The sequence below is a fragment of the Netta rufina genome (genome assembly GCF_964035555.1).
Source record: "Netta rufina genome assembly, chromosome: 4".
In the NCBI taxonomy this organism is placed as follows: domain Eukaryota; kingdom Metazoa; phylum Chordata; class Aves; order Anseriformes; family Anatidae; genus Netta; species Netta rufina.
The window spans coordinates 19,650,921-19,677,848 of record NC_140127.1 but is presented as its reverse complement, the minus strand read 5'-3'; the positions used below and the strand labels follow the sequence as shown (position 1 = coordinate 19,677,848).

General features: G+C 35.3%; 1 protein-coding gene across 1 annotated transcript in view; it reads right to left on the bottom strand.

The window, feature by feature from the left end:
* The window catches only part of FAT1 (FAT atypical cadherin 1), a gene marked incomplete at both ends in the record, with an annotated part of 99,343 nt that overhangs the window by 39,130 nt on the left and 33,285 nt on the right, over window positions 1-26,928 (bottom strand). Inside the window, 4 exons of the mRNA XM_084286306.1 lie at window positions 2,390-2,529; window positions 6,760-6,970; window positions 7,494-7,823; window positions 11,357-11,418. Coding sequence (XP_084142432.1) covers window positions 2,390-2,529; window positions 6,760-6,970; window positions 7,494-7,823; window positions 11,357-11,418 — 743 coding nt within the window. The remainder of the gene's footprint in view (window positions 1-2,389; window positions 2,530-6,759; window positions 6,971-7,493; window positions 7,824-11,356; window positions 11,419-26,928) is intronic.

Sequence of the window (26,928 nt, the reverse complement as noted above, 5' to 3'; positions counted from 1 at the left end):
CTAATAATTATTATTACTAATAATTATTATAATAATAATAATTATTATTGCTAATAATTATTATTACTAATGTATGCACTCAGTATTCAGTTTTTGTGTCTGTCACTCCTTATTAACTGTTTATCAGCTCTTAGGAGGATCCAAAACAACATCAATATTCAAAATTTAACCAGGATTATTTCAGCAGCAAGTAATGGATTGTACATGCTGGTAGCCATAAATAACACCTTCAACTTTGATTTCACATTAACATTTTTTATTTCTCTGAAGTTAAGCCTCATTCCTGAAATGCATCTTCTAAACTACAATGCTGAGGGCTATGTTAACAGATCAGTCCATTTGGGTGGGCTGAGTTACGGAAGAGATAAGAAAATCAGGAGTTATGGGGAGAGATAAGAGAATCTGTTGAAATCAGGAGTCTGTACATGCACCAACAGAGTTTGCACTAATCCATGCTTCTCAATCTGTATACCACAGTAACATGAGACTCAAACAGCAACTGTGTAACTTGTCCTTTTCCCACAGGCAGAGGAAAAAGGATGATAATGACAAGGAAGTTTCTGTGCTCTTGCAACAGAAACCACAACCTCTCTTCTTGCCAACTGTAGCGGAGAGAGGAAAGTAGAGACACAAATGAAAGTCATATTAAAAGCTATCAGAAATAAAAGGACTTCAAATTCAAGACTAGTATTCTAACTCTTCTGCAGAAGGTTGTTGTGGCAAATGGTTATAATGTTCAACCAGCTTTACAAAATGCTAAAACAACAGTTTCATTTAAAGAAATTGGACAAAAGCTACAGGGTGCACTTCTGAGAAAAACTAAATGAATCACATAACCCAGAGAAGAGAAGGGGTGAGGATTAAAGTATTTCTGTGACCTTCCAATTCTTGGTTGTTTCAGGAGACAAAAAAAGATTATGGTTCAAATGTGACAGCTCAGGATGCTTGCTATGTATTCAGCTACATATAAGCAACAGCGTGGATAGAATATCTGCTGTCATTGAGACCATAAATTCATCCTTTACTAATTCAAGCTCTACTGAGGGACCTGTTGTCATATTTGGAGATTTGTGGATTACCATATCACTCATAATCGTCACCATTAAAGTAAAAGCAAGCTCTCGAACAAAACTGCTATTCTTGTACTCTTCAACTACAGAATTTAGTATATTTGACCTATCAAATGCAGTCATCTCAATAAAGACCCTGTTTCAAATCCTAAATGTTGACAAGCTATTTTTTGCTCTGGCTGGAAGGGGGAAGATGACATATAAGACACAGGGTAAAACAACAGAAGAACATACATATCATACAAAAGTTGAACAAGAAATTACGTTCATAACACAGATTTCTATGTACATAAGAGTACCAACATGTTTATTGCTCTTTGAGCTCTGTAACTGAGAGGTAACCCAATTACAGATAACACAAATATATCACCATCTTTATCCAACAGTTTTAATGCAGTAACTAAAACCTTTCTTCTCCATCTGGAAGAAAAGGAGAGCTCCTCCATGCTTACAGCTCCATTCACACCAACCTCAGGTAAACCTTATTTCCAACTATAATCAGGTTGTGTGCTGGGGGAAGAAGCTAGATGGGAGAAACAGGAGGGATAATACATCACAGCTCCCTTTACTATGAGCTGTTTCCATTAGTGTCACAAAATACTTCTGCCTTACAGATAACTTTCTATTAACCTGACTGCAAACACTTGCTACTGCCATGGAGTCTTAGCAAAGAAATTACAGAAATGTGACTTGTCATATATTGCCAAACACTGTCCAGAATGCAGCTATCTCTACCTCTACTGAAGGTAAACAATACTACTCAGGAGGATATACAATGATGCTATCACCTAAACCTCATTTCTATAATGCACACCATGCAGAAGGAGAAACTCAGTTTCAAAAAACAGTCATTGGTTACTGTACCATTTGCCAGCCACAGACCTTGGAAAAAAAATATAAAAACTTACCCTGGATTTTAAAGACCATTGTAAGTAATCATATAATGTGGTGCTTTGGGAGGAGTAGGATAAAGAGGGGATAACTCAAATAAGAAGTATTAACCCTTTTCTTTTGAGTAAATCATGAATTGAAAGGCTTTGTTTCTACTTTCATTTTCTTAGCTAATGTAGAAACATGATATAAGTTAAAAGCTGCCAACTCAAACTACAGCATACTAAAATACACCTTCCTGGACTGCCAAATGCCACAGCTCTATGAATATCATAATCCACTTCTGTTTTAGACAAAATACCTAATTTATTATAAAGCATATTAATTGTTCAGAATGAAAAAAAAAATTACATAGAAAAGGAAACTCTCTCTCCCCACGCAGCTCCATATTCCTCCTTCTACAAACACTTCTTCATTAAGTCCATTACCTGAGTGCTGATAGATCTGGTTCCATCTGTTGCCTCCACCGTCAAGTTGTAATTTGATTTCTGTTCTGCATCAAGAGGTCTAGCAACAATGATAGTTCCAGTGCCCTTGTCCACATCAAATCGACTGTCATAGTTGCCACCTTGTTCAGGAAATGAGGAGAGAGAGAAGTTCATAAAACACAGCATCATTGTTTCACGTTATGGTCATGTTCTTTCTTCAGATGCTTAATGAAGGTGGAACTATATACACATGTACTTATATACACATTTATTTTAAATCCTTTTTTTTTTTTCTTTTCTTTTTCCTGGTAATGCAGTATGGTGCTACTTAAAATATTTGAAACTGACTAATTTTGGACAAAACTGATTTGTCTATTCTACTGTCTATGACATATGTCTATTTTAGTAGGATAGATTTTTAGACAGGATTCTCTATTTTTTAATCAGAATTTTAGGATTCCAAATAGTGGGAAACTAAGAATTACCAGGTGAATTGTGATAGTTTATTTTATGAGCAGACATTCAGGATAAATAGTGAAAAACATACTTTTATTGAAATAAATGAAAACCCCAAATCAGAAATACTGTCAAATTTATATCTCTTGAATCAGAGTATAAATTACTATACTCATACATGAATATAGATAAGGTTGAAAAAGCTCCAATACCTCCAAAGGATACTCAGGTCAATGCAGAGTATCTGAAGAACTCATTACCTAACCCCTCCTTACTGAAGTAGGATTTCAGATGAGTGCTAAATGTTTAAATGACCAATGCCCACGCTGTTTTTCTGAAGCAAATTATCTTCCTTTGCCTAACTTTCAAATTTCCCTTTGAAATATAGTTAAATAACCATGAGGATCAATAGCTACACTTAGTCATTTAAACATTTAATTGATCATCATCATCAAGCCATTCTGAGCAGACCATTGTGAGAATACAATGTCCATGATGTCCAAATATTTTTAACAATGATAAATATTGCCATTTACCTTCAATTGCTTTAGGCCTCTCAATAAACTGCCTAAAATGGACGAGCCAATTTTTATTTTGGTCACGCCAGTGCTAGATATGGCAAACCAATTTCTCCTGATTATGTACATTTGTTTTTCTAATTGCATTTTACAAAGATAGGATTCAGATAAGTTCTGCATACTCTGTTTATTTATTATTTTTTAAATAGTTTTTACATGCTATGTTTTGTAAATCATGGAATGTCTTTTAAGAAAAACCAAGGCTAGAAGCGAGTGGGTAAAGTTCCCAAGGTTGCAAATTCATACTTAATCTAAGAAAGAACAGTAAATACTGAAATGGGCCCCCATTCACATGTAAAAGGATTTCACCTTTAGAAGGTTCCACTGCATGACAGACATATCGGGTTGGGAAAGATGGACTGGATTCTGCTTCACTGGATTTAAGATAGTTGGTAACAATTAATGACAAACATAATGACTTTTTTTTTTTTTTAGTTTCACTGAAAGCCAGTTTCTCTTAGTGGCTCTGATTGACATGAACAGATATAAACTGAATAGCATGAAACATAGCATCTTTGTTTTGAGCAGGTTTACATGAAAAAAAAAATACTTTGGCTTTGTGCAAGATGTTAACTTCAGAAAATGAGTCTAACTTTTTATAGCTGGTATGTGATACCAATTTCTCAGATGGCTAGGAAAGTAGAATTCAGTATCTCAATGGAGTAATCTCCATTATAAGGGAAGAACAGGGTGAATGAACCTTTTCATTTAGTTTCCCTGATACAAGGACAAGCTCTTCTAACCAACTTTATTTTCTTCCCTTTTCAAGGGAATCACAAAGACATTCCCTAATTTTTTACAGTAGTGGTGGTAGTAGTAATCCGCTGAAGCAGAACTCAACCCAAACTTCTGCATCTGGTACACTGAAAGTGTAACAGCAACAGTTTTGGTTAAAACCAAAACTGGAAGCTATGAATTGATGCAGTATAAATGTAATGATGACAAAACAAAACAAAAACGAACCTGTCACAAATGCAACTGTGAGCACTTTGATTTCCGAAGGGTTAATAAAATAAATATTTTATAAATGTACGCTTTCATTTCAGATCTCATAATCTGGTAATAAATTATGTGATCTCAGCAGATACCTTCTGCTGTACAGTTCAGGTCACAAGCCATCTGAAAGATGTAAAATACTTCACTAGCAAGCTTGTCTCCTGGCTCAGCCAAAAAGAAAGAAAGCATGGAAAGCAAGCACAGAACACAAAGGAAAGCTGTCAATCAAATTAATTCATGCTATTAGAAACAGTAAAAGAGGGCAGTAAAGTGATAGTCTACAAAAGTAGCTGATAACTCATCAACATGGTCATATATCAAACTTTCCAAAAACACTTTCACTAAGAAAACAATCAGAAAAATTTCATTTTCTACAGTTTGTGGACAAGTCCTGTTCTTTCCCCTTTGGAGTTTTCTGCATTTGTCTTTTTAAAAATACCATCTGTTTACTCTGTTAAGCACAAAATAAAAATGCTGTAAATATTAAAACTATGCTACATGCTTTGAAGCAACAATTCAAAATAACACTATCATCAGAATTCTATTCATTTGTACACACTACTCAGAGTGCACAACAGTTGAAACAAACTAAAAAGATTAGAAAAATGCATCTCTAGTCTAGTTAACAAATTCTGCTAATTAGACCCCAGAAAATGCTATTGGTTTACTCGGTAGAAACTCTAAAGACTGGGATAAAGGATATCTGAGTCCTCTTCTGTTTACTGTCCTTCATCTCTGTGAACCACTCACCTCTTTCTGACAACATCCCTTTCTTCACCTTTCCTTTAATGGTCTCTATCTGGTCTACAGATGTTCTTGTTTGTTGACTGGATGACCCTGTCTGAATTGGAGCCTTCTCCTCATATTCCATCTTGGCTCACTTAAGCTGTTTTTATATTTTCTGATTTTCTGTTCCTATGTCTATGTGGATGCATGTCTGGGAGAACAGTAAAAGAACTGTCTCAGTTTCAAAATACCTCTAATGAAAATAGCTTTGCCCCTACAAGAATACAAGGAGGCATCTTTGAACCCTTTATTTCCTTTACCAAGTTTTACAGATCTCTTTTCCCACTACTTGTCTAAAAGCAAACTCTTTTTATTTGACTCTGATCTGTTCGGACAAAAACTATTCTTTTCCCCTGGAATAGATTCAAAGGAATCGAACAAAAACTCTGTGCAACTATTTAATACATTGGCAATTTTATCAGTACTGTCACATGCTGTTCACATATGTAGCATGCATTCAGGAAATAGTTCTCTGTACTAGTGAGTGCTTGAATGTTTTCTGAGAACACCTTCAAATATTTGGCATTTCTATATTCATGCTACACTTATCAGTTTTACAAACGTTGTCTTTAACTGCTGCCATTCTCAGAATCCCCTAAAACAAAAGTACCAATAGAAAAGATCTTTAAATTGATTAGATTTGTAAGAAGTGATTTTTTAAAAAGTTCGCCCCAACAGCTAAGGACAACTTCACTCCATAACCATGGATAAAATGTTTAGTTGTAACTAAGGTCCCTTATCTCTCTCGTGAATGTGGTGGAAAATCTGAATCTTACAGGGCTATCTTAAGACCAGAAACAGTTAACTACAGATACCTCTCCTGAAACAAGGCTCTGATGTTCAACTTGATCCTGAAATGTAACACAGGTCAGAACTTGTTTTTAGTATCAGTTATACAGTGAACTCTCTCTGTATTCCTGGTACTCAGTGGTTTAATGAGTTAGTCTAAAATTAAAAAAGTACTATTAATTTTGTCACCAGAGCATCTATGTATAGTCATATTACTGACTAGAATTCCACTTCCAATGGCAGAGATTAAAGCATGTTATAACAGGAAGAATATGTAAAGAAAAAGTTTGCTGGGGTTAGTAGCACACGAGCTTTCCTTTTAGTACTGAATCAGAGGACAGCAGCAGATTGAGGGGCAGCCCAGAGGAAAAGAAATCAGTGTGAACAGTGTAATCTCTCTTTGGGTGTACTATCCCTATTTGCAGAAAAGTGGCATTTTATTTCTTTCCCTATCATATAACTTTTAAGATTGATTTGATTTGTTTTAATTTTACTGACACAATATTCATAAGTCATTTACAAAACTGCAACACGGCAAGTATTTTGCAATGCAATTTTATTTTTTGATATATAGTGGCATTGATAAAAACAGTCGTTTTGATTTACAACAAAATAAATCCTACAGGAAAAAATATCTACTGCTGAAGAATGCCAAAACTGCATTACTTAGAAGAGTGGTTAAGAAACCAAGCTGCAATGAGCCCTCCAGTATCTCAGACTCCATGCATTCGTTTCTAATAATAAAAGCCCTTAAGGCATCCTTACCCGTTATGTCAAACCAAAGTGGTGTTCCAAGAGGTTCAACAGCTATTACGCCAATCATGTGAGCAACTGGGTCGCTTTCCATCACCGTAAAAGAAAAAAATGCTTCCTCAAAATAAATGGGCTCTGTGGGTGGGACAGGCTTTGGAATCCATTCTATGTGAAGCCGTGTAGTTGATGATTTTTGTGGACGACCATTATCTACAGCTTTAATCTGTGAAACAGACACAACTTTTAGGCTACAGAGTCATATAAATCATTATGTCACATAAATGGAAAAGTAATAATAAGCTCCAGGCATGTTTGTTTGTGTGAGATTTATCCAGAATGGCTAAGTGTCTCTCAGAGTGCTACTTGCCCCTCATTAGCTGGGGAGCAAATGGAGAAAAAAAATGTAGCACCTGACAGTAGCATAAACTGTTACCATAAATTCACTTTTATTTCACTTTCTTCCTGAAAGAGAGTCAATGTGATTGTTTATGCTCCCTCATTCTGTTCATTATCCGTCAAGTTCTGGAAAAGAACTGTAGCTTCTTGATTCACTTGCTCAATACAAGCATCTGAAAGCATCCTTTAAAAAACAGTACCAACCCACAAAGCAATACTTCTCGATTTGTTGATGCTTTCCTTCCTCCAGATACTGCAGTAACTCATCTGCCAGCTACTGAATAAAATGTGATGAGAATACAGATAAAAGAATATTTCACATATTCATGATATATGAGATTTTGACTCACGGAAAGGATATCATATTCCCTCGCTGCAGAAAACTTTTTGGATGAAACCACTCCAGTTTTAGGCTCAATGAAGAATTTGCCATGTTCATCACCATCTTCAATGCTGTAAGAGATCTCCGCATTGGGGCCTTCATCTTTATCTGCAGCAATAACTCGATAGATTGGCTCTCTCCTAGCAGTTCTTTCTCGTTCTGGCTTACCGCGCTCTGGAAGCCTGATTTTGTAGAACTTTTGCAAAAATTGAGGCTTATTGTCATTCTCATCTAAAACCTTCACAATCACTCGTGCAACTGTTGATTTTGCAGGAATACCATTATCTGTTACTGTTACCTGTTTTTTATTAAAAAAAGATACAGTTAGTGTTCAATTCAACTATGGTCTTTCTGACAACGCGCTTTTAAAATCAGATTTTCCTATGACTGCAAAGTAATTCTCTAACTTCAGTTACATAAAGACTGTTGAATAAAGCTGTAATGGTAAATACTTAGAAAAAGAACTACAAAGAGTTACTCAGCTACTATCTTAACATTATCATGCTTTATATACGGCATGAAGGAGTTGATATATATTAAATACATTCTGCTATTTTGCAGCATAGATATATATTAAATCTATTCTACTGTTTTGCAGCACTGTGGAGGAAATATTAAATTTTTGAGTTCAGGAACAGCACACAAGTATAGTATCTTTAATAACAGTTTCACTGTAATAATAATATGTTAACGTAATTTCAGCCTACTGTTTCCTTACAACATTTCAATTTAATCATTTGATTTTACATCTCCAAGATGCAATTTATAATACTATAATTTTCAGAATTTGACAGGCCTATGCATTAAAAAACTATATTTTAAGACATAAAATCACTATCTTGTTTGAAAGAAGCTTAAAAAATAGCCTTTTAAAGCAATACACATAACAATCTATTACTGTAGCCTAACTGAATTGGGAAATGAAATGAAATCTGTTCTTCAAGCAATAGTCAAATTTTCTAATAAAAATGCCAGGAAATGAATAAGGAATCTTCTGCAATATTAACTCTAGCACTGATATGATGTTATTGATGTATGCATATTGAATAAAAATACAGCAAAATTAAGAATTCTGTTAATTTGAAATCAGAAAACATAGAAAAAGATGGAAATGGACCAAACTGATATGAAAACATATCATATATAGCAATCTTACCTTATTACTTTACCTTTTACTATTTAACCCCTTATTGAGTAATATATTATTGTCCAATAATATAATTGCTAATAATTAATTGCTATAATTATTGGCTAATAAGGAGTTAAATATGTGCATCATGGGGTACAGAATAACTTGTCTGTTAACATAAAATTAATATTGCTCCATTATTGCTTAATTTTGAGCCAAGAAGAAAAATGGCAAATTTAAAGAAAATGAAGTTTGATTTAATGGCAACCTGAGTTTTGAAGACATTACCGATAAAACAAAAAGAATGCTAAGATATGAGAGAACGGCATGAAGCTGATCTAAAATAATAGCATGAAAAATAATCCATCAAATTGGAACTCCGAAAATAGTTACAAATTGGGAATAAAAAAATGGGGCATAGTAATTACTACAACATAAGCAGGAGTGCAATCAAAGATCAATTTTAATAGCAAACAAGGAATAAACTCACCAACCCATCTGGTCAACATTTCAATGCTCAATTAATTAGCCACATGCACAGCACTTGGCTTGAGTGGCTGACAACATTGCCCACCATTCTGTGCATTTCTGGGTTTCTTTCCAATCTATTTTCAAAGGTGTCAACATAAAACTAACAAATGGGAAAACTGCTACTTTGGGCCATAGTGCCTGTCACTATCACACCATAGTTCAGGACTTTTGCACTGGATATTTTGCAGACTTTTATTTACAACTTTATTAACCAGCTGGGATTCAAACTGAAGAAAGAATGAAGAATTATAAACAATACCATCAGGCAATAACCAACATTCCAAACTAGAGCACAAGCAGCTTAATCTGCTATCTTTATAGAGAATGGTGAAAGCATGAGTATTTATGTACCACTGTGGGATACTGTAACCTTAGAACAGCCTGAGTTCTGTACATGTCATCTTGGAATAATTAGCTCAGTTCATTTATCTATTTATTTATTATTTTTTGTATTGCAATATCAAAAGGCAGGGCTTTGATCTTATTGTGTTCACAGCATGACACCAAGCAGGATCCAAAATTCAAGCATGAGTGTTAGTGGACAACTGTCCATACCTTTACACTGCTACTACGACCTCTGACAAGCTTTTGTCCAGATCAAATAGCACTCTCGCAAACATTGCCTAGGTACAGTCAGGAATTCACCGAATTCAGGCACCACTCTCAACAGGCAACTTGGAGATAGCCAGCCTGTTCTAGGGATAAGTTATATGCATTCAAAGCCATACTGTGCCACGTGGCTTTGGGGTCAGAGAATGATTCACAGCTCATTTTATTTAATGTGTAAGTCCAACAGAAAAGCCAATACAATATGCATAGGAGCAAAAGTCATTAGATACCAATTTTACAATCAATATACATAGCAATGGGTCACAGAAATAAGATATAAGTGACAGGAATTGCTTTTGGAAACTTACACAAGCAGATTTCAGGAGGCAATTTAAAAGAGAATAATATAGTGGTTTTACAATTTACAAGAATAACGTGTCTAGTACTAAACAGCACTTGCCAGTTAATTCACTTTGCTATTACTTCTAGCTTAGCCAGTTAATTCACTTAGCTTCTATTACTACTACACACTTTAGAGGAAATCCCACCCTATTGCTACTTAAGCGAATTCATTCCAATTCTGGTATAGAAGTTAAAATCATGATAAGAAATCATATTAATCCAGCTTCCAATGTGCCTAAGGGATTGAAAAGACCCAAGAGGACTCTCTGTACTCCAGAGTTTTGCAAAAGAATAGTTCATGTTAACGAGGTTTACATTCTCCAACAAATCTATGCAGTTTTTATGCTTATATTTCTATCAGAAAACCTTTCTACAGGTTTTACAAGTACTGAGTAAGTCCAGATTTGCTCCAACAATTCTGGAGAAAAACCAGATAAGTTTTAAAGCTTGTTTTGGTGACTCATATTGCAGTCCTTTACCTATCACTCAGATGGAGTGTGTAATAATGGTTCCAGATCTTAGGTACAATGTTAAAATCACTGTGAATATTAAGTTGCTGGTGAAGGGCAATGCCATCACATTACATGACAGTAACGGGAAACTGGCAAACTCACAGTTGTCTACATTTTCTTCCAAGTTCTTTGACAGAGAAGGAGAGTATCTATTGCATAAATTCCAGATGATCAATCAAAAGTAGCTAAATAAAAGAATTGTGTCACAAATGTCATCTTCTTAGAATCTGTCATGCACATTGTCAACAGATCTATTTAAGTGATTGATGAATAAGTTATATAAAAAAAAAAAGTCTACTTAATCTGTTTGTATTCTCAATGTTGAAAAAAAAAGAAAACAAATCTGTGTATCTTTCAGAGGTCTATATTCAGTAGGGTGACACTGACTGTTTCAGTAGAGGAGAAAAAAGAATCACAGTGCTCTTTCTAACAATCATGTCTTTGTACTGTTTGAAATAAGATCTTGGCTTACTGATATAAAAACAAAAAAATACCCTTTATTTGTATCTTAATTCTTAATAAAAAGTCCCAACACACTGTTTTAATGCATAGCTTTGTGCATTGCAATATAACACAGACACAAATTACTTCTGAAATCCAATTATCTAAGTTCTTTATATGGTAATCAAGTATGGCATACTTAACTTTCCGTAAAAGAATAATTAACTTGTAGTCACTGTTTTTCAGAGAATGAAAGAAATTATTTACCTCCAATATGTGTTCTCCCTGCTGCTCTCGATCTAGTTTTCTAGATGTGGTTGTAATTAGACCTGTAACATAAAAGAATAATTCATCAGATCCTCTAAGAAAATAATCCGGATGGGGGTTATGTTAAACCTGTAGTCACTAATATATCCAATCTCAATTTCTTCTTTGGTGGTCCCTTCCATTTTTGCAGCACTTAGCTTTCATTAAAGGAATGGTTGAGGGGTTTCCAGTCCTTAAGGTCTGTGAAAATATTCTTTGTTATTTGAAAGCTAAGCTGTAGTAGTCCTTAAGACAACAGATGCAGTTCTACTTTCTGACCCATCCATGTCTTGTTTCTGACAGCAGGAATTTATGTATTTCTCTCACAATAAGTCTTTTTTCAAAGGGTGTTCATATACCTTATTCAAAGAATGATTACACATACTACATAAATAATTTGAATAATCACTTCAGTGGAAACGTCTGCTTGTATTTATTTTTTACCAACAATAACAGAGTAAGGATGACCTGAAGAGATGCACTAATAGTGTGAAACAGCAATTTGAGTATGTGTGCATGTGGACACACCTGATGGCTTGATTTAGCAGAGATGAAGACTCAAACAGTAGTGCTGCTGGCAGTAACACAGAAGAAGGATGAGTTTTTGGTGCAAGACGTTAGATATTGTTGCAAGAGTTTGATACAAATTTGATGCAATATTAGGAAGGTATGATATTTTTTGCTTTAAATGAGGGAAGTCAAAGAATTCAGGGTGAAAAATGAATAAGATCTAAACACAAAAGGAACTAAGCTATACAATGCTCCCTAATAGCAGGCTCAAAATTTTAGCTACTGAGTTTCATGAAAAGTAAACTCAGTCAACTTTCAGTTATAGCTGAATGGCTTGCCCATAGTGGGGGTTAAATGTGCCAGGCATTCAAATATACAAGACAGAACTCTGTGTAAAGCCAAGCTGGGATTTACTAGCTCAGGCTAAGTGCCAAGTGAACACACTGATGGCAGTTTGTAGGGCCAACTTGTACCTGCAAACAGTTTAATGGCTTTTGTGTGGCAAAGAAACCGAGCTAACAACAGTATTTGGGTTCAGTTCCCAGAAGAAACATGCTCATTAGCTCAGGTGCAGCACTAGTTCTGCCTGACTCAAGCAGTTGTCTCACAGCTGATAAAAACTGAGCATATAATTAAGAACAGCAACATCAATAAATATTTCAATTTCACTTAAAAGAGAAAGGCCAACAGAAACAGAATTTTACACCATCTGTGCATAGCTATCCAATGCTTATGTCAAAACAGAATTGTAGTCTACATATTCCAACAAAACAGACAGCCTGTACTAAATAATATGAACAAAACATATAACACAATATTACAGCTGTCAAAGGTTCAACTGTTCTTCAAAAAATAGTTCAAAGAACAACCATTCAATTATGGCCATATCTGCCCCCTGTTTTTCAAGCAATTTGACTTGCCATTTTATCAAATCTATCATACACCTAGTATTCTGACCAAATTTCTATCATCTTCTACTTCACCTTTTTATACTTTTGCAACACAGAAGATTTGTATGCTATCCTTGTGGTATCTATTTTCAGTATTATAAAATAATTGCCCTTAATTCCAAGAAAAGTGTGAATGAAAAAAAAAGGGGGGGGGGGGGGAACTGTTGTGGTAGTACTATGAATTTAGGAGGGAGGGAGGAAAGTATGTGTCAAAGTATTAGCGTCCTTGAGGTAACATCTTCCCACAGAGATTACAGAGCTGTGAACAATGACAACTGGAAATATTTACTGTCACATACTCTAAACAAAGCTTTCTTCTTATTTCCTGGTGAGGCTGGCCAAACCACACCACTTCTTTTTCACAGGCTCTATGAGGAGCTGCACAGAACCGTTAATTGGAAATGAACAAATGGCCAAGCAGATGCCTCATCTACTTCCATTGAGCAAAGGGACTTGTAGGAGACTTGAAGAAACACAGGCTCTCCTAACCACTCCCTTCCATCAAATACCTCTGGAGAAAGCCATCACAAGCCCTCCCATGAAGCATTAATCCCCTGAGGCTCATTGGAGTTGCAAGGGAGAATGGTAAGTTTCAGCACAGCCACTCAATGAGTTAGCTATTGAATAGCTGGGTTGGGGGGGGGGGGTGTCTCTAAAAGACCAAGAATAAAGAAATTCCAGCAGAAACAACTCATTATGCTTGTGTTTTTCTGAATACACTTCCCATATTCATTCTGCACCCTCTGCACAATATTAGATTCCATCTCTCATGGCAGCAGCAAGTAGAGAACTGCGCACACGAGAGTAGAAAGACAGCATCTTTCAGCAGTTTCCTACCCACTTTTTCCCCAGTGGAGCCATAAGGACTGGAAGACTGGAACCACTGCTAATAAATGCCAGCTAATACTTTGGGGGGGGGGGGGGGGAAAAAAACAACAAACACAAACCCTTTGCTGCAAGCACTCCAAAAAAGAATTCCATCTTGTTCCGCTATTCTACATACAGTAGTTTGTTAAAGAAAAGCTAGTTCCATATATATTTTTTCTTAATGAAGCTGCTCAGTAGAACTCAAAAAGGTAAGCAGATAGATAAGTATACAGTATGAACAAAATGTATAATGCTTTGATCTGTTAAATCTTCCAACCTTTTCAACCAAGCATGCCACACTGCTGTTAAAACACTTCAGACCATTAACAGAAGGGCTTAGTCTTCACCATATATATCCTGTAAATTCAGCAGAAACTAGTGCCAACAAAGGAAATGTAACACTTCTGGATTTAGAATCACATACACATGCATGACATTCTTTGCATTTAACCCTTTACTGCTAGCCACTTTCCTAAGTGAAACATTAGCTTGAGTGAGGTTTGTTTCACAACAGTTTAACATTATAAAGGGTTTGATTATAGCAAACACTGAGATTTTCCTTTTTTTTTTTTTCTTTTTTTCCCCTCAAGCTTTTGTACATTCTAAACACCCAGTGCTGCACTGATAGATTTAATTTGTTGTTAGAGCATTTCAGAATTACAGCCAGGATGGTAAAGTCCAGCGTTCCTAATCCAAGCACTATGGCTTTTCTGACTGCTCATTAAGATGGTTGGAGAGAATCTTTGGACTTACTGTAAATCAGCTCCCCATGACAGGAGCCAACAGTCCGCTCTTTCTACTGAGTTAACATTCTCAAAGTTTTTAGATCGAGTTCCCCCTCTTTCCTGTAACAGTTTGGAGATCTCATTGCCCTACCTTTACACACATAAATGAATATCCACACTTCTGCATACACTAAATCCCCACCTGACCATTAAATGGCCCTCAATTCCAGCCTAACTCTGTTCCTATTCTCCTGCCCAACAAACATTCAGCAAAGTGATCCTTGTCCCCATCATGCTAGTCCTGTGAAACTTGCACCTCACTTTCACTAGACTATATTCATAATTGTCTGATCAACTGCCTCTATTGCCAAAACTGCTGCAAACCTCTAGCTAAGCCAACTCCTGCATCTTCCATCCATGGTGATGCTTCTCAATTCTAATAAAATATTTTTAGATATTCATCTTAAATACATAAAAGAAGGCACCATTACAGGAAAGCCAAACCACTGTCCTTAAACTCACAGCAGTGTATTGTGTTAGAGCAAATGTTTTACTCTTCTGCTGCTAGTCTGGGGTTGTGATGAGCCCTGGCTACCTAGCTACCAATGCTGCAAAGCACAGAAGTGACAATGAAAGATGATTTTTAATTAATTTCTGAAGAAGTGTGTAACATAATCACTTTGGAGATCCTTACTACATGGTGTGGAGAATCTGTTCACTGTGACAATGCATTCCTTTTTGAAGCAAAACTGACTCACAGAGCATTGTTTTGCAGTCATATTTTCCTGTTTTCCTTCTGCGCCCTCTTATTGCACACTTCTCCCCTCTTGTCCTCCCCAGAACACAACAGGAACTATCAGCTCCAGTAATTTCCATCACTGTTATTCCACCTGGGAATCAGTGCACAGTAAGTCAAGATAGGTCAGCCATCCTTGGGAAAACACAAGTTTATAACAAACATTTCTAAGCTAATGATGAGAAAATGGTGCCTTTAGAAAATTAGTTCAATCTTTGCATTCAGTAATGTTTTAAAACTCACCTCACCAGTAACATTTTCATAACAGCAGCTGTATAATTTAGAGTCTTTGGATAAAACCACAGCTGTTATGCCTCACTAGATGGAAAAATACTGTAATGAATTGAAACTAATTGTAAACATCCTTGAGAAAAACAACAACAAAAAACCCCACACCAGGTAACAAACAATTGTATTGTTCCTCCTTCCTTCCTCCTTAGAGTTTACATTCGGGGGATATCTACTATGAGGTCTACTGCAAAATCAAAACAGTTACAACTGTATCCAAATACAATTTATTTCAGTTGTTCACTTCAAACAATATTAAGCAGACAAAAATGCAAGTACAGCATTGAATTGCATAAATATTAAGAAAACTGCTACAAGAAAATAGCACAAGGGAGCTGACATTAGTAGGGATTTATTCTATCCCACATGTTTTCATCTCAGTGCCTAGTTACATCCCATTACCTCTGCATCTCAGTCCCATATCTGAAAAATAACACCTCAACAACAACTCCAATCAATACTGAAATGGCAAACTCTTTTAAAAAATTCTAGGACAGTAGGTAGGTACCATGATAAAAATAGTAACGCCACTCTATTAGCCACATGGATCATCTCAGTGGTTCTATTGGAATCTATTTTGATTGAGAATGAATGAAGTTAATTTCCCTCAGGTTGAGTCAGCCTGGGAGCGATGGCAGTCAGTAAGCAATCCTCCTGTCTTTATCACGATGAATGAGCCTTCTTTGTTTCCGGTTTTCCTAGTTTCTCCTGCATCCCACTGGAGTGAGCAGCTGGGTGGGAGTTTGGCTAATAGCCAAAACCCTAAACCCCACAATCCAAAAGACTAAACCAGGTGCCAAGTCTGCTAGTTGCTTCCAGTGAGTTGGAGCTGATTGGTTTGGTTTGAATGCAGTGTAACGGTATTTGAACTGTAGTATACAAAAATAAATACAGCTTCTTTGATCTTTGAATGCATTGGCACTGAAGGTTTAAGGAAATGGAAAGCAGATATAACATTTTTATCAACAACAGACACAAGACACTGGAATTAAATCTGATAAGGGTAGTCATAATTTTACAGTTACATTTTGTTGACGAGATTTTTGTCTTCCCTGCTGAATGCAAACCATAACCAGTCTGCAGAAATGTTTTTTTTTCCTAGACTGTTTAAGTACAACTCAATTTAAAGCTCTAGATCAGTTTAATTATTTACACTTCCATTCCCCCAGTTTGAGTTCCAAAATGGTGAATTACTAATGAATATTAAAAACTATTATCTTGGAATTTTCTTTACAATGTCTAAAAATATCGATCAGTGTAAGAATTTAAGTATGGATTTTAAATTTACATGTGGCTCTAATGATAACCTAGTTTTGACTACTGCATAACACAACCCTAACATACCGGGTCAATTACAGGATACATTCTCTGTACAGTGATAACCAATTACATCTCTTCAAGAAAAAAAAAGGCTGTTGTGCCCTTAGGTATGGGATCAGTAGTTTCCTCCTCATTAAAGTACTCAATGTGATCAAGTCACATCCTAGACTTCTCTGATAAATGAATACACTGAACTTCAAGTCCCACTGTCAGGAAGACCTCTTAGGATGTTTGGAACTGCTTTTGGTATTTCAACATTTTCTGAAAGAATGGATAAAATGATTAATAATCCATGATTGTTTCATCATGGCCATGGAAAAACAAGTGTGTTTCCCCCTCCCTCCCCCGATCTTCTTTCAACTGATTTCAAATTAATTATGATTTGCATTTAATTTACTTTACAGTGACCATCAAAAAAGGTTCATACTTCCTTTCTAAATAAATTCTTTATTGATACTATGTTCAGATATACTTTTGGCAAGACTACAGTCAAACCTTGTCTTCTACGTAAGCCAAACATTTCTTCACAAGTGAAGTAAATAAACAGGTTAATAAAAATAAGTCAATGGAAAGCAATAGAAGAGGGATTTTAGATCAGATTTCAGCTTTGCAGCTGCTAAAATTTAAAGTCCATGTCCCACCAGTCATATATAGATGATTTCAAGCTAGACAGTGAGACTTTGTAACATATCACTATGAATGCAGGCTGCTGAGCAGAAAAAAAACAAAAACAAAAACCAAAAATGAACAACTTAATCAACTATCATACTAGAGAGAGCATACCATGAAGAAATGGTACGTTTTTCTTTTATTACATGGCCCTGAAGATTGTTCCTTAGCAATTTGACTTGCTTTTCAAACTCTTCCTTGACCTAAGTGCCTTAACAGCTCTCAATAAAACCACTGACAAAACCATCACCAATAATTTTCAAATGCTGAAAATATGATTATAAGCATACAGTCCCAAAAGAAACTAGCTATACCACTTAAAAGTGCTAAATGGTTGGAAATACCTTTTCTGCTCAAGTGAAGCATTTAAAAGTAATCATTTCCATTATTTTAACAAAAGACTGGGAAGTATAAAAATGAGACAAATTTGAGACTGAAAGCCCAGGTTTCTCCTTCCACTCTGGTGCTTAGCAGACTTTTCTAGGCAGTTTAAATCTACTTTGGGGGCTTAAGGAAGTTTTCCACTTCATGTATGAACCTGATTCATGCATGATTTGATTATTTTACAGAAAAGGGTTTCACCACTTATAAAGAGCTAGCTTTAGAAAAATTAAAACAGAGATGCTACTGTAGTATACTGTGCTGAAATCAGTTTTCCTTTTCTGTTAAGTATAGCATGATTGCACTCAACCAGCACAGTCTTTCAGCATTTAGCTGCTTTTCTGTCTTCATTTCCCACCTGCAGCTGATGAGGCAAAAGCCAGCAGCCATTCCCAGTGCACATGCAGCAAGGTCAAGTTGAGACTTAAAGGGCTAAAATGCTTCACAGGAGTCCAGACTTCATTGGCTTTGGAGATCACCTTCTTTTATTTAGGCAGTTACTTCTTTCCTATTTCAGATGCTGATGCATATACTCTAAATTTCATACACAAAAATCATTTTTGTCACACTTATGCCAGTTGAATAAACGTCTTGCCCTTTGAACAGTACTCTATGAAAGAAACATAATGAGTAACTGAGATCTTGGTTCCACCCAGCCCAAGACTGCATTAAATAAGGGATAACAAGCCTAGACCATAGGGTCTTGCTTGTGTCAGCACATTAGCCATTTATTGAGGTACAACTACATCAGTGTTTATAAGTTTGTTACATGTTACTAGGAGGGACTGAAAGCTTTGTATATAGGGTCAAAAAGTAAGTTACTTAGATCTCTGGCAACATTTCAAGTTAATCAGTAGCCAGGCAATTTAATTACTCAAAGTACTCAAAGGTACAACTACAAAGTATAACTTCCTATGTGCACCTTGCACTTATTAAGAATCACTTCCCTCAACTATTTTAACAGCATCCAGATACAAAGACCTGGAATTTGCTGATCAGAGTGCTCATTAATCATTTTAGTGACTGCAAGCAGAGAGCAAAGACAAACAACCCACCAAAGATTATTAACATATGGTATACAGAGGAAAAAACGATTTACGTAAATAACCAAGTCATTTAATCCAATAAATATTGTGGAATTTGAGCTATACTTCAGCTGAAGTATAAAATCTGTGTTTAGTAACCATATAATTATAGGAAACTGTTCAAAACGTATCCTATAACATTAACTGTGTAGCTTTACAGTCATGGAGTACTTTATGTTCAGCCTTTATTTATTAAGATAATGGTATAACTACCACTGCATTTTTTTATTTTTTATTTTTAACTAGTAAAACTGTTTGGAGAATAATATAATTATATAAATAATCACACCACTTCCTCCTCCCCCATACACCCTTCCCCATGCACAATAGCTACACTGGAAAAACTAACCTAAGTCTAATATTCATCATTCTGAATCATGGAATCACAGAATTGAAGGGGTTGGAAGGGACCTCGAAAGATGAATACTTGAGAGCATTTAGTAAGTAGCTGCTTTTACTGGCAATCATATACTTTTTTTAGGTTGTTTCTCTTGTACTTGAGAAGATTAAAAAAAAATTGGAAGTCATAAGCAGTATAAGGTAAAATCACACAAACACATACACAAACACACACACACAAACCAACTTAATAAATTATAAAAATTGTTTAAAATAAATTTGTGTGAAAAAAGAACCTTAAACCTAAATTTAATTATTAAAAGGAAGCTAGTAACAGTGATGACAAATTTCCCATAGAATTAACTTTGATCTTATTATCAACAGAAAACTGTAAGTTTGTTATCTCTTTGCTGACCTTGCAAAAATACTCTTGCCATCAGCCCTATCTGGTACAGTGATGTCACACCCATTCAAAGCCCAAATTCCTAGAGTAATTAACTCTCTTACTAACCTTATCTTCATCACTCTCCTTTATTCCCTCATTTTGAGACTTACTATCTTCAATAAATAAGTGCAGGATTATTGCTATAAAATCTCACAACACCTTGAACAACCTTTTCCAACGTAACATAATCTTGCTGCATTTGTAGTGTTTGAATAAAGAAACCCTATGCTCCTTTCCAAACTTGGCTTTTTTTTTTTTTTTCCCCTGAACAAGGAAATGAAGTTTTTATCTCACTGTGGCTATCGCTGAGTTATGCTTTAAAAAGTCATAATTATTTGAGAGAAATATTTGAAAACAATTATTAAAGGAGTGAGATGAGTTTTGTGGCCACTTTCTCTGTCACAGTTTTACAATTCCATAATTAATCTCCCATAATACCACTGAAACATATATATATGGATTATGTATGTTGCCAGGAAGTAGCAAATTCATAAAAAAAAAAAAAAGAAAAAAAAAGAAAAAAAGAAAAAAAATACTCTTTGGACTTCAGTCTGTTGTTAACTGCTATTAACAGTTGGTAAATGCTGTCTCTGAAATTAAACAAAGTTTAGTCATGACGTTTTTGCATTGAGTTAATTGAACATATTAATCAACAAACAGATTTGGAGTTACAGGTGCATATCAACAACCATAAAATCAGAGCCTTCATGCATTTCAACTACATCTTGCTACACAAACCTAAAATTTAATGGAGAGATTTTAGAAGTTATTACAGCTAATTAAGAATACATGACCTCAAAGAAAATACTGGAGCAGATTTCTGTGTTGGCTATCGCCTTGACGTCAAACTTGCTCTTGTGTAATTCAACCATTTTTACTAAGATAGATACCAGTGTCTGTTTTGGTGCAATTATAGCATGTACATCATGACAGCTTTGGTTAAGAACAACTAGGTAACATTTGAACTCTTGAAACTATGGAACTCTTTTTGATATTTAATAAATTCTCCAAACAGTAAAGTATATTAGTAGAAGGAAGAGTAAAGTTTAGTACTGCTAGATTTGTTTTAAACCATGAGTACTGTGGTTTAAAATTTTCTGAAAAATTATACCGGCATGTTCCATGTTAAACAGGAAATTAAAATCTGTAGTTAAAAGCATTTATTCTATGAAGAAGTGCCTTTCAGGAAAGTAGTTTCCAAATAACCCTATGGGATGCCAGAAAATGGAACAGAAGTACTAGTTTCCTATGTGGTCTCTCTTACTATAACAACCATGGAAACAAAACATTAAAGGGTGGGTTTTGATCTCAATTATTGTAGTGCATCTAAGACTATTTTTATACAAATGAGACCACCCAGTGGACCTGAATGTGCACAGACCATAAAGTATTGCCAGTGCAAACAAGAACTTCTTGATGATTAGATGTAGCTTAGATTTCCATGACAAAACCATGCGGGTAATTGACACCATCACAAACAACAACAACAAACACAGGGGAGTAAGAAGACACACATAATACAGTTTGTTAACTGTAATTAAATGAAAATATTAATTAATAAAATATAAACTGATCTGTGAAGGTCACAATGTTTTATGCAACTAATTTTACATTTTAAAACATAGAAACAAGAAAAAATAATATTTACTTAAATGATTTGCACAGAAAGGATATAACACTAACTAACTGACTGTTATTGACAAAATCCAGTCCTTTACAGTTTTGAAAATACGGGTTACGGAAGAGCAAAATTCACCTTCTGAACCCCCATCCATGGATACTTATTATTTTTATCTATGTGGCTTATTTGTTTAATTTTTTGTTTTTCGCTACATTAAATCACAAGGATTTCCTTAAGAAAGCTCTTCAGCTGCAAAAGATGGCTGGTCTTGCTTTGTCAACTGTGGAAGTGGCAATCCAATTTTAAAATTACAGTCTTCTACATTTTTAAACGTAGGCAAGTTCAAGAATGTGTCTCCTTAAGAAAGGAACAAACAGAACTATCTTTCTATTGGTAAAATAAAGATAGCTTTTGGACAACATGCAAAGGAAGATTTGAAAATGAGATTTGGCAGAGGCTTTTCAATCATTTATCACAGAAATAACACTGGAAGCAAAAGCTTATATTCTGAAGGAACCAAGGCAAGAACTATGAGTAGCATGCTGGTAGTAACATCGTATGTTCTAACACTATCAATAATCAATCAGTCAAAATTTTTTTTTTTTTTTTTTGAGGTGCCTTCTTCCAATTCAAATAGTGTGAGTATGTGGATAAATGAGGCACAAATTATCATGTTGAGATATTTCAGGGTTTTAGACAGCCTACAAATAACCTTATTGGAATTTTCTTTGGCTACTCATTTCAATCTTTCAAATGAAAGCAAAGTTCAGGCAACAATGCTGTGCAATGTAATCCTCCTCATTATCCTCCTCATTGACGTTAAGAAGGGGTTAAGGATAATATATGAATTTACAAAATTACTCAGAAAATTGTTCAAATGTCACTAAGAACACTACTGTTATTACACCATTACAGGTAATTGTTTGAGGGCAGTACTTGTCTATACAACCAACTCCCAACATATCTGAGTGAGTGTTTGATTTACACAATGCTCTTTCTTTCTTCTTTTTCTTTTAATTGCGTGTTATTTTCTATATTTACAAGACAGAATACAACTATAACAATCCTGAAATGCCTTTGACCTACAGATTTAGAAGAAACTGATTTTGCAACCAGACCATATGTAAAGTCCTCCGTGCAACACTCATGACAGAGATGATTACAAACTGCTGTCAAATGTCTTGGTTCAAGATTTGGAGAGAAATTCTTTAGCTCGTTTAGATTTTGACTGACTCCTGTGAATTTTTTAGCTAAAACAAATTATAATCACTCAGGTTTTGATCTTTTATTTTCATCATTCAAAAAATCAAGCCAAGTTTGTTAACATGGGCACTACTTCTGACTGAATAAACATCTCTTAATAGGAAATCGATACTAATGTAGTAGTGTTTTTAGATATACAAACTTCATTACAGTTATGCTACTCAGACAGCCTATCATTGAAAGGCTAACACCTCTGCAAGCCATTATACTCTGGTATACGCAGTGGTACTATGCAAGAGGCTCATAATTCTATCTCACCAACAACTCTTCCCTGGCCAGAATTGTAATTTCCCACATTATATATTCAATCTCAAAATGGAGTTCTTAGCTCTTACTATAAAAATTAGTTATACAGTGACTATGTCTCCATCACCATTTCTGTGACACGGTATGGTAAGGGTGAATAATGGAAAGAAAATCTTAATTTCTTTTAAATTCCCACTTCATTACATAAATCATAGAGTATGACCTGAAGGTTTTATGTGGTTCCAGGACAGAAAGAGGGAGGGGAAGGACTGCTGCACTGCTACTTTGTTCCCCCTTTTGCTCTTCCCAGCTCAGTTTTCTAAAGATATAACAGAATATTAATTTAAAAAGCTCTAACAGCATCATCTAAAAATTTAAAAGAAGTGATCTCTACATAAGTGCTTGCAAATAGTAATAAAAAACTATCTATAACACAGCAGATTTTCCATCTTTTTAAATGTTAAATCTTTAAAAATTGTACGGTGACTGTGAAGATGTTATTAATAATTTTACAGATATAAACTTGTTTTCCCAGGCTCAAGAAAAAAAATCTATATAAACTTTTGTCTACTCATGTAATCCTCTCTAGTTGCAGAAGAAGTTTAACAAACATTTGGGTTACTTCTGTTCACATATTCAATAAAGGTGAAGGAAAAAAAATTCTTCTACAGTCAATATAATGAAATGCTTTATTTTCTCTGCACGTGACAAATAGTTGGGCACATACTCGTTACATACACTTTGAGCTGTGGGACATGAATGAACAATAATGGAGCATGTCATTTGTTGTCAGCTAAAGTAGCAAGAAAAATAATTTCAGTGTTTGGGGTTTTTATTTAACTGTAAATCACATTTGCGTGTAATGTAGTAGTGCCTGTTTTATTTGAGTTCTAAACTATTAGCTCAATTGGGATTAAAAACCACACGTAGTTAAGCAACAAAGATTTCCTTTGTCAAAATGAAGTGTATACTATTGTGTGGTCACTGCCCCTTCATTTCCTCACTGAGTAATTCTCCAGCATTATCGGAAACCCATGGAAGTTGTTTGCAGCTGTACCCATTTCCTATTTCACTTCACTCAGTCTCCAAATCAAACACACACACGAGATACTGCTTTAAAGGTACAAACATGAGCTACTATAATTTTATACATTCAAAGCTCTGTTTGCTAGACACTAACTAATAAGCAGAGAGCAAGATCCATAGACTAAGCGCTACCAAAACTTTTATCCCCATTTGATAGAACAAACTTTTTATATAAAAAAAAATATATATATATATATGGTAGGATTGTATATGCAGAAAAGTTTTTATCTCTGCTTGAAGGTTGTTGTGAACTTCATAATGTATATTTGAGGTGAATGTATTATTTAGAAGACAAACTGCCACAATCCTAAACCACCGCAGGATCACTTTAGTGTAAGTACTTTCAAAACTTTGGATACTAAAAAAGAACATAGAAAAAAAGAAAATATGATGATTAGAAGTTGAATCAAATAATATTAAATCATATACAAAACACTAATCTTGAGATTTAGTCACTCAGCTTGGAAATTCCAGAGTCAAGGCTGCAAAGTCATCTGAAGTTGACTTTCTGGTAAGTGTGTGTTAAGATACACAGACTCAGGCCTCGTTCAGATCACAGGACACAGTGTGTTCCAAAATGGGTAATTACTCAGTGTTTCTGTTGGAATTCTCTGGATAAGGGAGGCCTTATCTAAATGGTCTAACTCCTACACCAGCAGATTACTAATTTCAAAGGAATGACCGTGGAATTCTCATAATACTACTTGAAGTGCTTCATAAATATGAACACGTTCACAACACTCCAATGCAATTAGGTAGTGCAATTATTCCTATTTTATACCTGCAAAACTGAAGTATTGGGTAGCGAGCACTCAAAAATAATGTTGTTAATTTCCTACCCAGGTTATGAATCCCACTCTAGTTTTTGAATTTATACACCAACTCTCATATCAAGGCATGAAGCTATGCTTTTGCACTCAGCATTTCTGCATGTCTGACTCAAAATTCTTATATGAAGCAACATCAGGTAGCTCCCTGCCTCATTTGCTATTATTGTTTTCAATTTCTGAACTGAGGGATGGCTTCTGGAGAAAATGTTATTTACTACCCAATTCTTTCCCCAAGCCAAATCTAGTCAGTACAATAAATGTAGCAGAAGTCCCAGGGGAGTGGAAGTAAGCAAATCAATTTGGCAAAACAAAAAAACAACAAAAGAAAAAACACATCCAAACCTTATTTCACAGGATAAGAAATTATTTCTGGGCTGAATACATGGACAAGGTAATCAAAAAGAGTGTGAAAGGGTCTTCGTTTATCCTATATATATCTGATTAGGATCCAATCTTTTGTTCAGTAATACTAAGGAGAGCTGGAACTCTTTTAGCTTTGCAAATGGAGTCTTTGCCATTCCATTGTATATCCTGCCACTTAAAAGAAAGCAGTACAGGCTTCTTTCAGATACGTCATCTCAGCAATCTTTGACATGCTATTTAGATGAAGCCTGTATCATTGAGGAGTAGCTATCTTTTAAAATAATGACATGGCAAAACAATACTATCTGTGTGAAAATGACACAGAGTAAGGCCTACAGTTCAGTTAGATGTCTTTGTTTACAGAGTTGAGTTTAATGGTTCTAGCTCTACAGCAATTAAGGATGTTCTTAGCTCTTACATATCCATGCTTTGACTTTGTTGAACCATTATTGTTCGTCAGTTAAAGCTGAATACCTTTCTTCAAGTTTGCAATCACAGAATCCTACAAATTTCTTCCCAATATCTAATCTAAATCTCCCCTCTTTTAGTTTAAAGCTATTGCCCCATGTCCATCACTACTCTCCCAGACAAAGTGTCCCTCCCCAGCTTTCCTGTAAGCACCTTTTAGGTATTGGAAAGCTGCTATAAGGTCTCACCAGACTCTTCTCTCCTAGTCTGTTTTCATAGAAGAGGCACTCCAGCCCCTTTACCATCCTTGTTGCCCTCCTCTAGACTCATTCAAATATGTCTATGTCCTTCTTATATTGGTCTCACAGGTGCAGAGCAGAGGGGCAGAATCCCCTCCCTTGCCCTGCTGGCCACGCTGCTTTTGATGCAGCCCAGGATACAGTTGGCTTTTGTGGCTGCAAGCACACATTGCTGGCTCAAGTTGAGCTTCCCATCAACCAATATCCCTGGTACTTCTCATCTGGGCTGCTCTCAATCCATTCTTCACCCAGACTGTATTTGTGCTTGGGATTGCCCCGCATGAAAGAATAAAAATAAAATAAAACTACAAAACACAAGAAGCAAGGACAGAACAAGAATTCCATTCCAGTCCACTACAATGGAGCACTGAGGAACTCTAAGTTCCTCTTTGCAGTTACAATGAGGAGCTGGCTTGGCTACTACCTTTACAATTCCTGCCAGGTACAACAGCAAAAATCATCTAATTCATGCTCCTCTCATTTCTCAGATAGAAATGAAATTACATGTTTCGATTGAAAGCTCTTAGTAAAATGAATACAATAACTCTCTTGAATTGGTACTAACAGATCAATTTCTGAATGATTAATCCAATATAGACTAGCAACTACATAATTCATAAACAGCTTATAAATATACGCTTGTATACAATATTATCAGCTATTATTTGTAGATGCCATACTAAATACCTGTTCTGCTTTCTAAGAACTACTGCATGTTAACCATCATGCTTCAAACATTCCTCATCAAAAGCAATAAAGAAAATCAAGATATTATAATATGAAGGAATAAAAGATGGAACAAAAGTATAAATTTGTCCAGTGCAATTGTGCTCATGTCAAAATAAAAATATTAAATGTTTGCATTGAATATTTTACAAAAACAACCATGGATGTGATTCACTGCGTATAGCTGGAATGCTATAAAGTATGATCTCTGTTTTCCAGACCAGTAAGAGACTTGTCTACAAAACAAACAAAATAAGGTTTCCCAAAGGAACCAATACAGATTTTTAAGTAGTTTTTTGAAGAAAAGAGTTTCCAA